General features: G+C 35.0%; 1 protein-coding gene across 1 annotated transcript in view; it reads right to left on the reverse strand.

Moving 5' to 3' along the window:
- Positions 1-1,401: 1,401 nt before the first annotated feature.
- The window catches only part of LOC110106451 (26S proteasome non-ATPase regulatory subunit 1 homolog A), a 40,213-nt gene continuing 27,852 nt past the window's right edge, over positions 1,402-13,762 (reverse strand). Inside the window, exon 14 of the mRNA XM_020836370.2 lies at positions 1,402-2,077. Coding sequence (XP_020692029.1) covers positions 1,763-2,077 — 315 coding nt within the window. The 3' untranslated portion in view covers positions 1,402-1,762. The remainder of the gene's footprint in view (positions 2,078-13,762) is intronic.

The following is a 13,762-nucleotide window of genomic DNA, read 5'->3' on the forward strand; positions in this document are numbered from 1 at the left end:
GTAGAAAGGAGAGGAGAATGTCGATCTCTCCTTGGTCGTTATAAGCAAAACCGTGATCAACTTTTGGATCGGCCATGCATGATCACATAAGGGTTTGGAATGATGTAGTGGTGTTGTGGTGGGGGGAGTAGAAGTGGAGAAGCCACCACTTAGGAGAGGTGGCCAAGAGGAGGAGGAGGGAGGCGAGTGGAATCTCGGGTAGGAGGAGGTGGAGAGGGGAGGGGCGACTGGATCTAGGTTAAGGTTTTTTATGAGTAATCTAAAATTAATTTCATATTAAGTGAAGACAGAGGAAAAGAATTTGAATTTTGAATTGAAATTCCAAATTGGGTTGGTGAGATTAAGAGGGAAAAACAAGAGTGGAGTGCATGCATGGGGCCGGTGGCATCACGAGAGGGAGATGGTTTATGGGGAGGAATTTAAGAGCTTTCAAAACAAGTTATGTAAATTAGGAAAGGAGTTGTCATATCCAACCTAATTGAAATTCAACTTGGATTGAGATTCAGTCACCTTTCTAATTTGGAATTCCCAAATAAAGAATGTATTTGCAATTTGAATTTCAAATAATTAGAATAATTTTCCCTCTCCCTTGGCTTAATTTAGGGAAACAATTAAGGTGATGGAGAAGAGGGAGTAGGCCGACGGCATGGGACGGGAGAGGGATAAGATGGCTCGGGTAGGGGAAGGGAGGTCTTGGGCCAGCGGTTGGAGGTGAGGTTTAGTGGTGGTGTGGGTGCAAGTAGTGGAGGTGTGGATGAGCCGTCGGGTAAGGAGGAAGGAGGGGAGCTCGGGTAGAGAAAATTGGGGAAGAAGGAGAAGAGATAGAGGGAAAAATCAAGAGCTCACCGCAGGGGCTGTTGGGTACTACAATTGAGCCTCTCCTAAACTCCACCACTCTATCTAGAACTCACAAAGAGATCCAAATACAAAGGCTGAAATTTCATATCAATATCCATTAACCATTACAAAGCTAAGAAACCCTAATAGATAGGCCTCAATACAAGAAAAGCAAAAAGACACAATTTCCCTCGAGGCTACAATAGCAACTCACTACCCAAAGGGGTAAACTAGGAAAAATAGAAAATGCGACAATAAAGAAAATACAAAATATATCAAAAGTAAAGACTCTGGATCGCAACCGCCGAACTACAACTCCGATGACGGTACACATGTTGAAATCTCTGACTAATGTCCTCATCATTGTATTTGATGAAAGCAACTTGCTGCTACAAAATTTTTTTAAAGCAATGACTAGACAAAAATTACAATCACAATCGGAAAAACAAAGCAATAAGAAAACTATCCCAAACGAAACCTTAATTTGACTTAAATTTAAGATTTTCATGAATAAACAAAGAATAAATCCAATCAAATATAATTGATAAATCTCAAATTTATAGATTATAAAGCACTTTTAAACTAATATTATATGTAAAATAAAATCAAACCATCACAAATCTAGAAAGGTAGCATGTTTATGTGAAGTGCAGATTCCAGTTGTCAGTATGAAGCATACAAAAACATGCATATAAATGATTTATGAAGGCTCCAACCCCAAACAAAGCTGTTTTTTATCAAGCTTATTCTAGAAATCAACAAAGAATTCTACCAGGCACAATGGCACCTATAGACTTACACTGATCTGCTAGAGAACAAGTTCGCCTGATGCAAGGGAAAACACTCATTTCAATCAGTCCAACTATTTCTCAGCTTGAGAAAACAAACTTATAAGCATATAAATTGTTTACCGAACACAATTTCTCTAAGCTGAGAATTCAAATGGTTGTGGGGGTTGAGGCTCCTCATCTACAGCCATTGCAGAAGAAGCTGAATTCTGCTGAGGATTTGCAGAGGTTGCATTTGCAGAGGGTGCATCAGTAAGAACAATAATCTCAGCTTCTGCTGGTTGAAGATCCCTCAATAGAACAAAACCAGAAGGTGCTAGTTTCACTGGTACATATCTGCTTCCCTCCAGGAATCTGATATGTTTTTCTTGCGCGGGTAGAACCCTTGCTGGATTTGTCAATAATTCAAAAGATTGCTCAGACTCTATCTTCTTTTCTATAGCATTTCCACCCTGAAAGTAAGGGGAAAAAAATATTATAACAAGCTAAAGAAATGGGAACATGGCATCCTTTTAGAGCTCATTTTCAGCACAACATAAGAATGTAATTGTAAAATGCTTCAGTTGCAACAAGACTGGAGGCATGCAATCAGCTTATATAAACAAAAGTAAAACAGAAAACATTCAATAAATTATGTATACAATAAATGAATCAGACAATATTATCAATCAGGAACTTGTCTCCGGATTAAATAGTAAAAAGGCTAATATTTAGTTATTTTTATTTCCATTCAAAATATACAATCATGCTTCATGAAGGTAAAAAAGTCTAAACTTCGGAATATAGCCAATTACCAATAATGACAGAGATCATTGGGAAGGCGGGCACTATGGGAACATAGACAATCATTAATAATTAGTGGGACACTACTGGATTCAGGTTGCGCCAGATGGAACAATCTCATCTCCTTTCATATGTGCCAGGTAAGGTTGTCTGCTCCCAGCCATTTTAGAGTGCCGAGACAAAATGGAGCATATCAGTTCAATCTTGAACCAATCCAGTATCAACTCAAGACCACATTGGAAAACAATGGAACATATCAAGATTGGAGCATGGCTCAATTCTTTTTTTTATTTTTTCCAAGCCAAAAGGAAGTTTGGCTGATTTAAATCATATTAAACTGATACATCTTGGAAGTAAAAACAGCGAAAGAAACAAGTAAAAACTGCAGGAATACAAAATAGGGGGCTGATTTTTTATTATATCTTCAATAAGAAAAAAAAGGTACAAGTGATCTATTATTTGAGAGAGATCAGCTCTCCCACAGACCTAGACGCCGCTAAGAATAACTCCTAAGAAAATTACAACAAATATAAATCACCTCAAGAAAATAAAATAATATAATTATCCTTAAATAAACCATCATATTTCCCTCCCAAAACCGAATTCAAATTAGCCATCTTTTCCTTAATAAAACCTTCCTAATTCCCTCCCAAATCTATACAAATCAGCCATCTTTCCCTAAATAAAACCTTCCTAATTCCCTCCCCAATTTAAATTCAAATAAATCATCTTTCCCTAAATTAACTTTTCTAATAATTTCTCCTATTTACATAGTGAATATTAACTCCCCTAGGCCCCACAAGATGGGCCCCCCTGGCGCATCACATGGCCCCCATATGGCTTCGTACTCTGGCTAATCCTTCCATCATATAAGTACATCCTGAACAATAAAATCAGAATGTTAAGAACAAATTGACAACTTTTTGTTAAAGGGAACAACATATATGATGCACTTGTGCATAATAGACTCGGCTGGGGCATCATCACGATGAAAACTATAAAAGAGCTCTCTAGCATCTCTGGCCTGCTAGTTTCTATTGCTTTTTTTTCCTCGGCTTCTTCAGTCACAACCTCTATTAACTCAGTGATAGCAATCCTTTCGAAACCATCTGGGCCAAAACAATCTAGACGAAGCAAGTCAGTTGTACAGAAGAACCCGTGATCTTCTTCACATAAACCACCAAGATCATTACCTTCAACTATATGTTTGTCAAATCTTACATCAATTTTGGATGATTCATTTTCTTCAAATGTCAGAATTACTTTACCACGAAAGCTATAATGTGGACCTCTCTGAGCTGGAAAAGGTACCCTGGAAGAACACAACATACCTACATATTTTACTCTATCACCTTCTTTGAATGTGCAATTCTTTCAAAAAGCTGTTGAGGACTCCTGCTAAGTAAAAGAATGACAATTTAAACTAGATGCTCCCACAATATCAACTCCCACACTAGAAGCTGATCTTATAACATAAAAAGTGTCAGCTAATGTGAATTTCTACTTAGCAAATTTGCCTGACTTCTCATTGTCAAGAAGTTCTAGGTCCATTTTATTTAAAGCGAAATTGCAAAGATTCTTCAAATCACTTCCAGAATAACCTTTTGTTGCACTAGTTAACTCGTCAAATCTAAAGTTAGGGTCAAGATTTTCTTGGGATATAAATATCATTAAGATTTTTATACGGTTTCAGCATCCGGAAGGTCTGCATATGTCTTATTTCATTTCACATTCTTCTTTTTTGCTTCATGTTCAAAGGCACCACCACGTGCACCAAGTTGGCAGCCTCATTTACAAAAATAATAACAGGCGCTAGCCGAGATGCAAAAAAAAAGAGCGTTGTGGTGAGTTTCTCAACCTCGCCAAACCACTTCGATGTATGGGCAAACCTAGTTATATTGATAAAATTTTCTCTAGCTTCAGTTGCAAGGGCTTTTGCAAGAAGAGTTTTATCTGTTCCCGATGAGCTAAATAGCAAAATTCCTTGTGAAAAAAGTTCAGGCTCATAGGAAGCATCACAAGTTCATTTCAAGTTCTATTCACATCTTCTAGAACACCAACATCATTAAACTTGACCACTATTTCATCTAAGGGCACAACTGCTGAAAAAAATTTGCTTTCATGCTCATGTTTCACAAGATTCTTTAGGTTCACTAAGGCCTTCGTTGCACGCACGCACACACCCCCGTATGTCCCCCACACTAACTCGCACACGCGCGCAAGCACACACAAAATCGTGCTTTTATCCCACAATGTGAGGTCGGCCACATGAATCCTTTTTCTCCATTGTGCCCTGTTAAAAGAGAAATTCTCGTTTAAATCTAATAGAGAAAGTTCATTTCTATTATATTCGAACAAAGTCTTTTTAGGTCTACCTCTACCTTCGTTAACATAAACCAATTCTAATACATCTACTTTCCTAATTGGGTCATCGAAAGGCCGTCGTTTTATTTGACCAAACCATCTAAGGCGACTCTCTAATCTTATCTTCCATTGAAGCTACTCCAACCTTTTTCATATATATGCTCATTTCATATCTTGTCTCTAAGAGTAAAGTCACTCATCCACCTAAACATCCTCATCTCTGTAACACTTAACTTAATATTATGCTTCTCTTTTAATGACAACATTCTGCACCATAAAGCATTGCAGGTCTAAGCACCATCTTATAGAACTTTCCCTTAAGTTTAAGGGTGACTTTTCTATCACACAACAAGCCCGATGCATTCATTCACTTCAACCATCCAACTAGAATTCTGCTAATAATATCCCTATATATTTCACCATCACTCTGAACAATAGATCCAAGATATCTAAAACATGTACTCTTATTAATGACTTGATCGCCCAAAGACACAATTCCCCCACTAGATCTATTATTACTAAGATTGCACTCCATATATTCAGTTTTAGATCTACTCAAACGAAAGCCTTTAGATTTTAAAGTTAACCTCCATAATTCAAGTTTACCTTCAAATCCCTCTCTAGTCTTGTCAATAAGGAGAATATCATCATCAATAAAAGTAATGCATATAAATTAAATGAAATAAAACGAATAAACTTATATAGCTATAGCAGGGGGGTGAGTGAAAGAAGTCATAGAACACGCTCCCGCCATTTGGTGTCATGGAAGCCAATGGGTTCAGGTCATTTTCATCATTTGGCATCGTAAACTTCGGCTCTATAAATTAGAGAAGAGAGGGAGAAGGATTGAGACCGAGAGAGCTTGAGCAACCGAAAGAGGGAGATGAGAAAGATCGAGTGAGAGGTAAGCTTTGGCTTTTTATTAATTTTAGTAGAAAATGTAATAACTAAATGAATAGAAATTATATATATATAAAAGAATAAAAGATAATTAATATAAATAGAAGAGTATATGAGATTTCAACAACAACAATAACAACATCATACATTTATCTCACTATGTGGGGTCAACTACATGAATCATTTTTCTCCATTGTATCATGTTAATGGTCAAATTCTCATTTAAATCTAATAAAGAAATATCATATAAAAATATTTTATAACCAAGTCTTTTTAGGTCCTCTACCCTTCTTAACATAAGCTGAATCTAATCAATCTACTCTCATAACTAGGTCATTGGAAGGCCTCCGTTTTATGAAACCAAACCTTCTAAAGCGACTCTAATATTATACTCCACTGAAGCTACTCTAATCTTTTCACGTATATGCTCCTTTCGTTTCATGTTTCTAAGAGTAAAGTCACTCATCCAACCGGGCATCCTCATCTCTGCAACACTTAACGTAATATTATGCTTCTCATTTAATGGCCAACATTCTACACCATAAAGCATTACAGGTCTCACCACCATTTTCTAGAATTTTCCCTTATGCTTCAAGGGGACTTTTCCATCACACAAAAAGCCCGATGCATTCCTCCACTTCAACCATCCAACTTGAATTCTACTAATAATATACTCATCTATTTCACTATCACTCTGAACAATAGACCCAAGATATATAAAACGTGTACTCTTATTAATGACTTGATTGTCCAAAATCACAATCCATCTACTAGATTTATTACTGCTAATCATATATTCAGTGTTAGATCTACTCAAATGAAAACCTTTAGACTCTAAGATTGACCTCCATAATTCAAGTTTACCTTCAACTCCCTCTCTAATCTTATCAACAAGAAAAGTATCATCAACAAAAAGCATAAACTAGGGTACAACATCTTGCAAATATCTAGTGAGAACATCCATGACTAAAGCAAAAAGATATGGGCTTAAGGCTGATCCTTTGATATAATCCAAGTGAAATTAAAAAAAAAACTTGGTCAAACCACCATGTGTTTGAACACAAGTATCAGCTCTTACATACATATCCTTAATGACTTAAATATAAACATTATTAACCCCTTTCTTATGTAGAACTCTCCATAGCACTTCTCTTAGAATTTTATCATATGTTTTCTCTAAATCAATAAATATCATATGAAGATCCTCCTTATTCTCTCTATAAGTCACCATCAAACCTCTCAAGAGTATATGAGATTTCAATAAATAAAAGTTTTGTTATAAATTGGATTATAAGAATAGCATATTTATGAGTTAAGGAAAGTTAATATAGAAAAATGAGAGCTTAGTTAAGCTAATTAAAAATATGGGAGAAATTATATAAAAATAAATAAATATAAAAATTTATTTTAGAAAATGGTGATAATTAAATTTTCATTCATTTTAAATGATTAGCAATAAATTATAGAGCAGATAAATAAATGCTATCATTAAGCGATAAAATAAATTCTTTTAAAATTTAATTAAATAAAAGAATTCTTTCGGTACATTAAATAGCTATTTAGGGAGAGAGAGAGAGTGAGTGAGGGGCAAAGTAAATTTCATATAAATTTATAAATATTCTTGTATTAATCTGTTCTTATAAGGAAATAATTTGTAGAAATAATGAGGATTTTATAAGATAGGAAGAGATATTTTTGAACAAATAATAGCTAATTAAAGTGGGAAATTGTTAGAATAATCTTACAAAATTAGACATAATTATAGGTGTTCAAAAAGCGGTTTTAGAGTAATAACAAGAAGGGCTAAAAGATTAATCAGCTAAAGTCGAGGTGATAATAATATTTGCTTCTCCTAATTTATAGAAATAACGTCGAGGTGCATCAAGTACTAATCATAGGTGTTATATTAATATTTTATGAATTAACTTTACTAAAGACAATTGATCATGTTGAACTAGAAGCTTTGAATTTTATATCCTAGAAATGTCACTTATCCTATGTCATGATGCTTACAATATATAAAAATGATATGATTTATGTAGAATGCTTGCATGTATGATGAATGATGGAACACATCCCCTTATGACATTGGTTGGGATGCAATGCGTCTGCATGCATTAACGAAAAAGGTTATGAAAAAAAAATTAAAAATGAGTACCTTCATTGGTACTATATTAGACAATATCTCATGTGCCAGTTTTATTATTTATAGAAAGAATAAAGATAAAATATATGTGACATGTACATATATATGCATAATATTGATGATCATTTTTTAAAATGAATTTTAAATATAATTACTTTATATTTGAAATGAGCATGCATATTATTCCAAATATTTTGTATTCCAGTAATTTAGAAGCATGATATACTCACTGAGTTGGAACTTTATATTTATAAAATGCGTATCGTAGGCATGATGCTCTTAGAGAAAGGTATTAATGGTATTTACTTTAAAATTTTGAGTTTTAGTGGCTCTTTCTATATATTGGAAAGAGATTGTTAGAAGAAAAGAAATGTAATCAACCATTCAATCGTCTGTTTTCATCTCGTTAATTGGTGTCTTCGGACCGTGTCGTGACACTTTCATTAATAATAAATTTATATAGTCATAGTTAAAGATTATTTATTTAGATGAATCATCTTCATTCCCTTCGATTTTTTAGTGTTGATTTTGAGGATCTTTCGACATCGGGAGAAGAGGATGTCAATCACCTCCTTGTTGGGCTTTGGGGTCAGTTTTAGTGTCGAGAGGGGAAAGGACGTTAGTTATTGGACTTTGGAGCCAACCATTGGCGACGAGAAAGGAGAGAAAGTTGGGATACAAGCATGCGAGAGTCGAGCTTTGAAATCCAACGATTGGAAGTGTAGATCGATCAATGTCGATCCAAATCCTAATCAAGGGTGTGAGAATGGAAAAGTTTGGGTGGGAGGATTTGCGAGAGAGGGAAATGAAAATTAGAAAAGTGAGTTTCTTTATAAAATATTAATTCAATTTTTATGACTAAAGTGTTAGACACGAGTGTTTGTTTTTATTATTATTATTTTTAAATGAAAACTTGACAACAATAACATAAAGCCTTTATCCCACTGCGTGGGGCCGGCTAAATGAATTTTTTCTCCATTATTTTCTATTAAGAGTCAAATTCTCATTTAAATTTAATAAAAAAAAGATCATTTCTACAATTTTATAACAAAGTCTTTTGAGGTCTACCTCTATCTTTCTTAACATAGGTCAAATCCAATACATCTACTTTCCTAATCGGATCATCGAAAGGCCGAAGTTTTATGTGTCCAAATCATGTAAGGCAACTCTCTCTAATCTTATTTGCCACTAGAGCTACCCAACCTTTCATGCACATACTTGTTCTGCAATATGTCTCTAAAAGTGAAGCCACTCATCAACCTGAGCATCATCATCTTTGCAACATTGAACTTAACTTTATGCTATTATTTTAATGGCCAACATTCTATGCCATAAAGCATTCCAAGCCTTACCACCATCTTATAGAATTTTCCCTTCAAGTTTGAGGGGTACTTTTATATCGCACAACAAGCCCGATGCATTCCTCCGCTTCAACCATCCAACTTGAATTCTACTAATAATATCCCCATCAATTTTACCATCACTTTGAACAATAGAGACCTAAGATATATAGAACGTGTACTCTTATTAATGATTTGATCGCCCAAAGTCACAATTCCTCCACTAGATCAATTACTACTAAAATTACACTCCAAGTATTCGATTTTAGATCTACTCAAATGAAAACATTTAAACTCTAAAGTTGACCTCCATAATTCAAGTTTTCCTTCAACTCACTCTCTATTCTTATCAACAAGAAGAATATCATTAGAAAAAAACATACGGTAAGGAACATTCTCTCGAAAATGTCTAGTAAGAACATTCATGACTAAAGCAAATATGATATGCGCTTAAAGCTGATCCTTGATGTAATCCAACTGAAATAGAAAAATACTAGGTCAAACCAACTTGTATTTGAACACAAGTAATAGGAAAATTGGACGCTTGACAACTGTGTCAAATTCATATCAAATGTGCCATGCCTGATATGTGTCGGACACTGCATACCTCTTAATATGAAGTGTCGGTGCATGATAGCTTCTAAATCAATGTTAAAATTTTCAAAATATCTAAAAAATGGAATATATTGAGATTAGTATACTTTGCAATCAGATGGTGTTTCAGAAATTCTTCTTTCAAAATGTATTTCAAACTACAAACTTCTTGTCATCCTTTCTAAAGAAAAATAGTTGTTTCCTCCTAAAGCAAATTGCATCTTTTCTAAAAAATAAGGATTTCCTTGAAGCACAAAATAGACATTTCATAGAACCACATTACATAGAATCTCATCAACATAAAGCTAAGTAATAAAAACATTATATTGATACTCATACTACACCACAATGTGAACATCATTCTTAATCCAGCCTCAAGCGTAAGGCTTTTGGTAGTGTATGCCAGACAACCATAAAGTTTGAAACAAATCAAAAGAAGTAAGGTTTTTGTTACTAACAGTGCCAAATCTTTGAATATGTCATTTCAAACATCACCTGTTGCACTCCTTCAAATTCTATAATCTCCTCCCCTTTTAGGATAGAAAAAGACTTCTTGGCTTCCTCCATTGGCGGCCTTTATTCTAAGTATGGTTTCAAACACTTTGCATCTAAATGACCATGAAACTAGTAGTGAGCACAATAAAGCCTTCCCTTTAGCCTTATGACTCACTTAGGCTATTCTTCTTTTTGGACACTACAACAACAACAACAACAACATCAAGCCTTTATCCCACTACGTGGGGTCGGCTACATGAATCCTTTTTCTCCATTGTGTCCTATTAAAAGCCAAATTCTCGTTTAAATCTAATAAAGAAAGGTCATTCCTAATATTTTCTAACCAAGTCTTTTTAGGTCTACCCCTACCTTTCTTAACACAAGTCAAATCTAATACCTCTACTCTCCTAACTGGGTCGTCGGAAGGCCGCCTTTTTATGTGACCAAACCATCTAAGGCGACTCTCTCTAATCTTATCTTCTACTGGAGCTACTCCAACCTTTTCACGTATATGCTCATTTCGTATCCTATCTCTAAGGGTAAAGCCACTCATCCATCTAAGCATCCTCATCTCTGCCACACTTAACTTAGTATTATGCTTCTCTTTTAATGGCCAACATTCGGCACCATAAAGCATTGCAGGCCTCACTACCATCTTATAGAATTTTCCCTTAAGTTTGAGGGGTACATTTCTATCACATAACAAGCCCGATGCATTCCGCCACTTCAACCATCCAACTTGAATTCTGCTGATAATATCCCCATCTATTTCACCATCACTCTGAACAATAGATCCAAGATACCTAAAACGTGTACTCTTATTAATGACTTGATCGCCCAAAGTCACAATCCCCTCACTAGGACTATTACTGCTAAAATTACACTCCATATATTCCGTTTTAGATCTACTCAAGCGAAAACCTTTAGACTCTAAGGTTGACCTCCATAATTCAAGTTTACCTTCAACCCCCTCTCTAGTCTTATCAACAAGAAGAATATCATCAGCAAAAAGCATACACCAAGGTACATCATCTTGCAAATGTCTAGTGAGAACATCCATGACTAAAGCAAATAGATATGGGCTTAAGGCTGATCCTTGATGTAACCCAACCGAAATAGGGAAATACTTGGTCAAACCACCTTGTGTTTGAACACAAGTAATAGCTCCTGCATACATATCTTTAATGATTTGAATATAAGTATTATTGACTCCTTTCTTATCAAGAACTCTCCATAGCACTTCTCTTGGAACTTTATCATATGCTTTTTCTAAATCAATAAATATCATATGTAGATCCTCCTTATTTCCTCTATATTTTTCCATCAAACCTCTGAATAAATGTATGGCTTCCATAGTCGACCTACCCGGCATAAATCCAAATTGATTTTGAGAAACATTAGTATCACGCCGCAACCTATGCTCTATAACTCGCTCCCATAATTTTAAAGTATGACACATTAACTTAATACCTCTATAATTCGTGCAATCTTGTGCATCGTCTTTATTCTTAAAAATAGGAATTAATACACTCATTCTCCACTCATCTGGCATCTTTTTGGACACTGCTTCGTGGAAATTTTTTGCTTTGTTGACTTTATTCTTCTCCTTCATAGCAATTGCTTAGAGCTAGCCTCGATAATGATCAACACTTGGGTAAGGTTTAATTCCCTTTAGAGACCTTCATTTAGTTATATAATAAATTTCATAACTAACTTTTCTTGTAATGAGATGTTGAGTGGACAGGCCTATCACTTGAACTCATGGTATACTTTTGTACCAAATATTCATATTTCTGCCTCAATTGTTTCCATAAAAGGTTGACAACATCAGTTTGACATCCATGTAGATTTCTAACTAATTGGTCTTTCAATTTGCAAGTGGTTCCTCCATTCTAAACCAATATCATCAAGGATTGGAAGGCCCTTGCCACAACTAGTTGAGGGATTAACTTTTTCGGCTTTTTGTTTATGGAGAATTGATACCTCTAATTGAGCCAATTGCCCCACAATGTCTTCTAATACTCTTTCAGTTTTTGCAAACCTGGTATCATTCTCATTAAGGGGCTATTTGGTTTATTAAAAAAGGAATGCAAAGTAAAATTGAGCATAGTGTAAAAGGGATGCAGTATATTTGAAAATTTTAGAGTCGTTTGGATGAGCATAAAATAAATTCTAGTGATTAGTTTTTTTTTTTTTTTTTTTTTTTTTTTTGATTTGAAGTAAAATGAATACAATATAAAGCTCAACAATAGTGGTAGTTGGTGACCATCAAGTGACTATGGTGGTGAGCTATGGTGACAACAACGGTGGCGGCTAACATGCGAAAACGGTGGCGGGCAATGACCGATGGCCGAGACATGCGGTGACTAGCAGCCAGCAGGTGATGGCCGACAAAGGAGGTGGTGGCTAACAGCAACTTAAGGCTGCAATGAGAATTTATAGTGTATTTAGAAATTAGTCAAATCTAACGATTTATAAATACATCAAAATTGAACTAGATGGTGAATTCCAAATTCATCAATGAATTACATTGCATTGAAATTCACCCAACCAAACACTTAAATTCTTAGCATGCAAGCATTTGGAATGCATGCAGCTAACCAAACGATCCCCCTAAGTGAATGGCTATCTCCTTGCATGGTGATTAGTTCTTCTACCCTGAAGACCAATTGAATATTGATGGTTCAAGTTTTTGCCATTCTATGTTACTTTCAATTTTAGGCCAAGGATCATGCTGATACCAATTTGATCCAAATATACCTTCCCTAGGATTGGTGCCCACAACTTTCAAGTGGATTTAAAAGAGTCCTTAGGTTCTTTGGAGTATGAAGTTGTGTCATCTACTTGTATTATAGGGTTGAGGGATTTATTATTCCCAACCTACAACAGGCCAAAGCAATATGAGATGTCAAAATGTTTACCATAAGTTTCAGAATAACCTACCATGTTGATCCATTAATGAAATGGAATAGACCCGCTATTAATGACTAGGTATCTATCCAATAACGATTAGCATATATGAAATTGTAGCCTTCTCAAAAATTATCTCCATAGACTTCTCCTCTTGTTCACGTTTCACTAGCTTTTTCTTTGTTATTGATAATGTTATTGGAAATGATTTACCTCGTATTTTCTATGCTTTTAACTTGCAACATTGAGTTGATTCATTGCTGGAAAACAAACAAATAGCAAAAAAGTTGAAGGGGGGTAATACGTGTCTCTGAAATAGATGACGACTGCAGTATTAGGATTGCTAAATTCTAGCTTGGTCAAAAGCTAGATATAGGAAGGTAGAAGTGGCTGACGAAGGACTCTACTTCTTAACGATAATAGGCCGACATTTGGAGAGAGTAAATCAAAGCATAAGTTTTTTTTCCATTCAATTACAAACATATTTGTATATATTTATAATGATAGAGAGACCCTTTCGACATTTTTAGAACTTAAAAAAAAAAAACTAAAACTTAGGAAGCAACTTCTTAAAAATAGCTAACCAAAAGCTAAAAATTAAAAAC

Source organism: Dendrobium catenatum, unplaced genomic scaffold (genome assembly GCF_001605985.2).
Source record: "Dendrobium catenatum unplaced genomic scaffold, ASM160598v2 fragScaff_scaffold_925, whole genome shotgun sequence".
NCBI lineage: Eukaryota > Viridiplantae > Streptophyta > Magnoliopsida > Asparagales > Orchidaceae > Dendrobium > Dendrobium catenatum.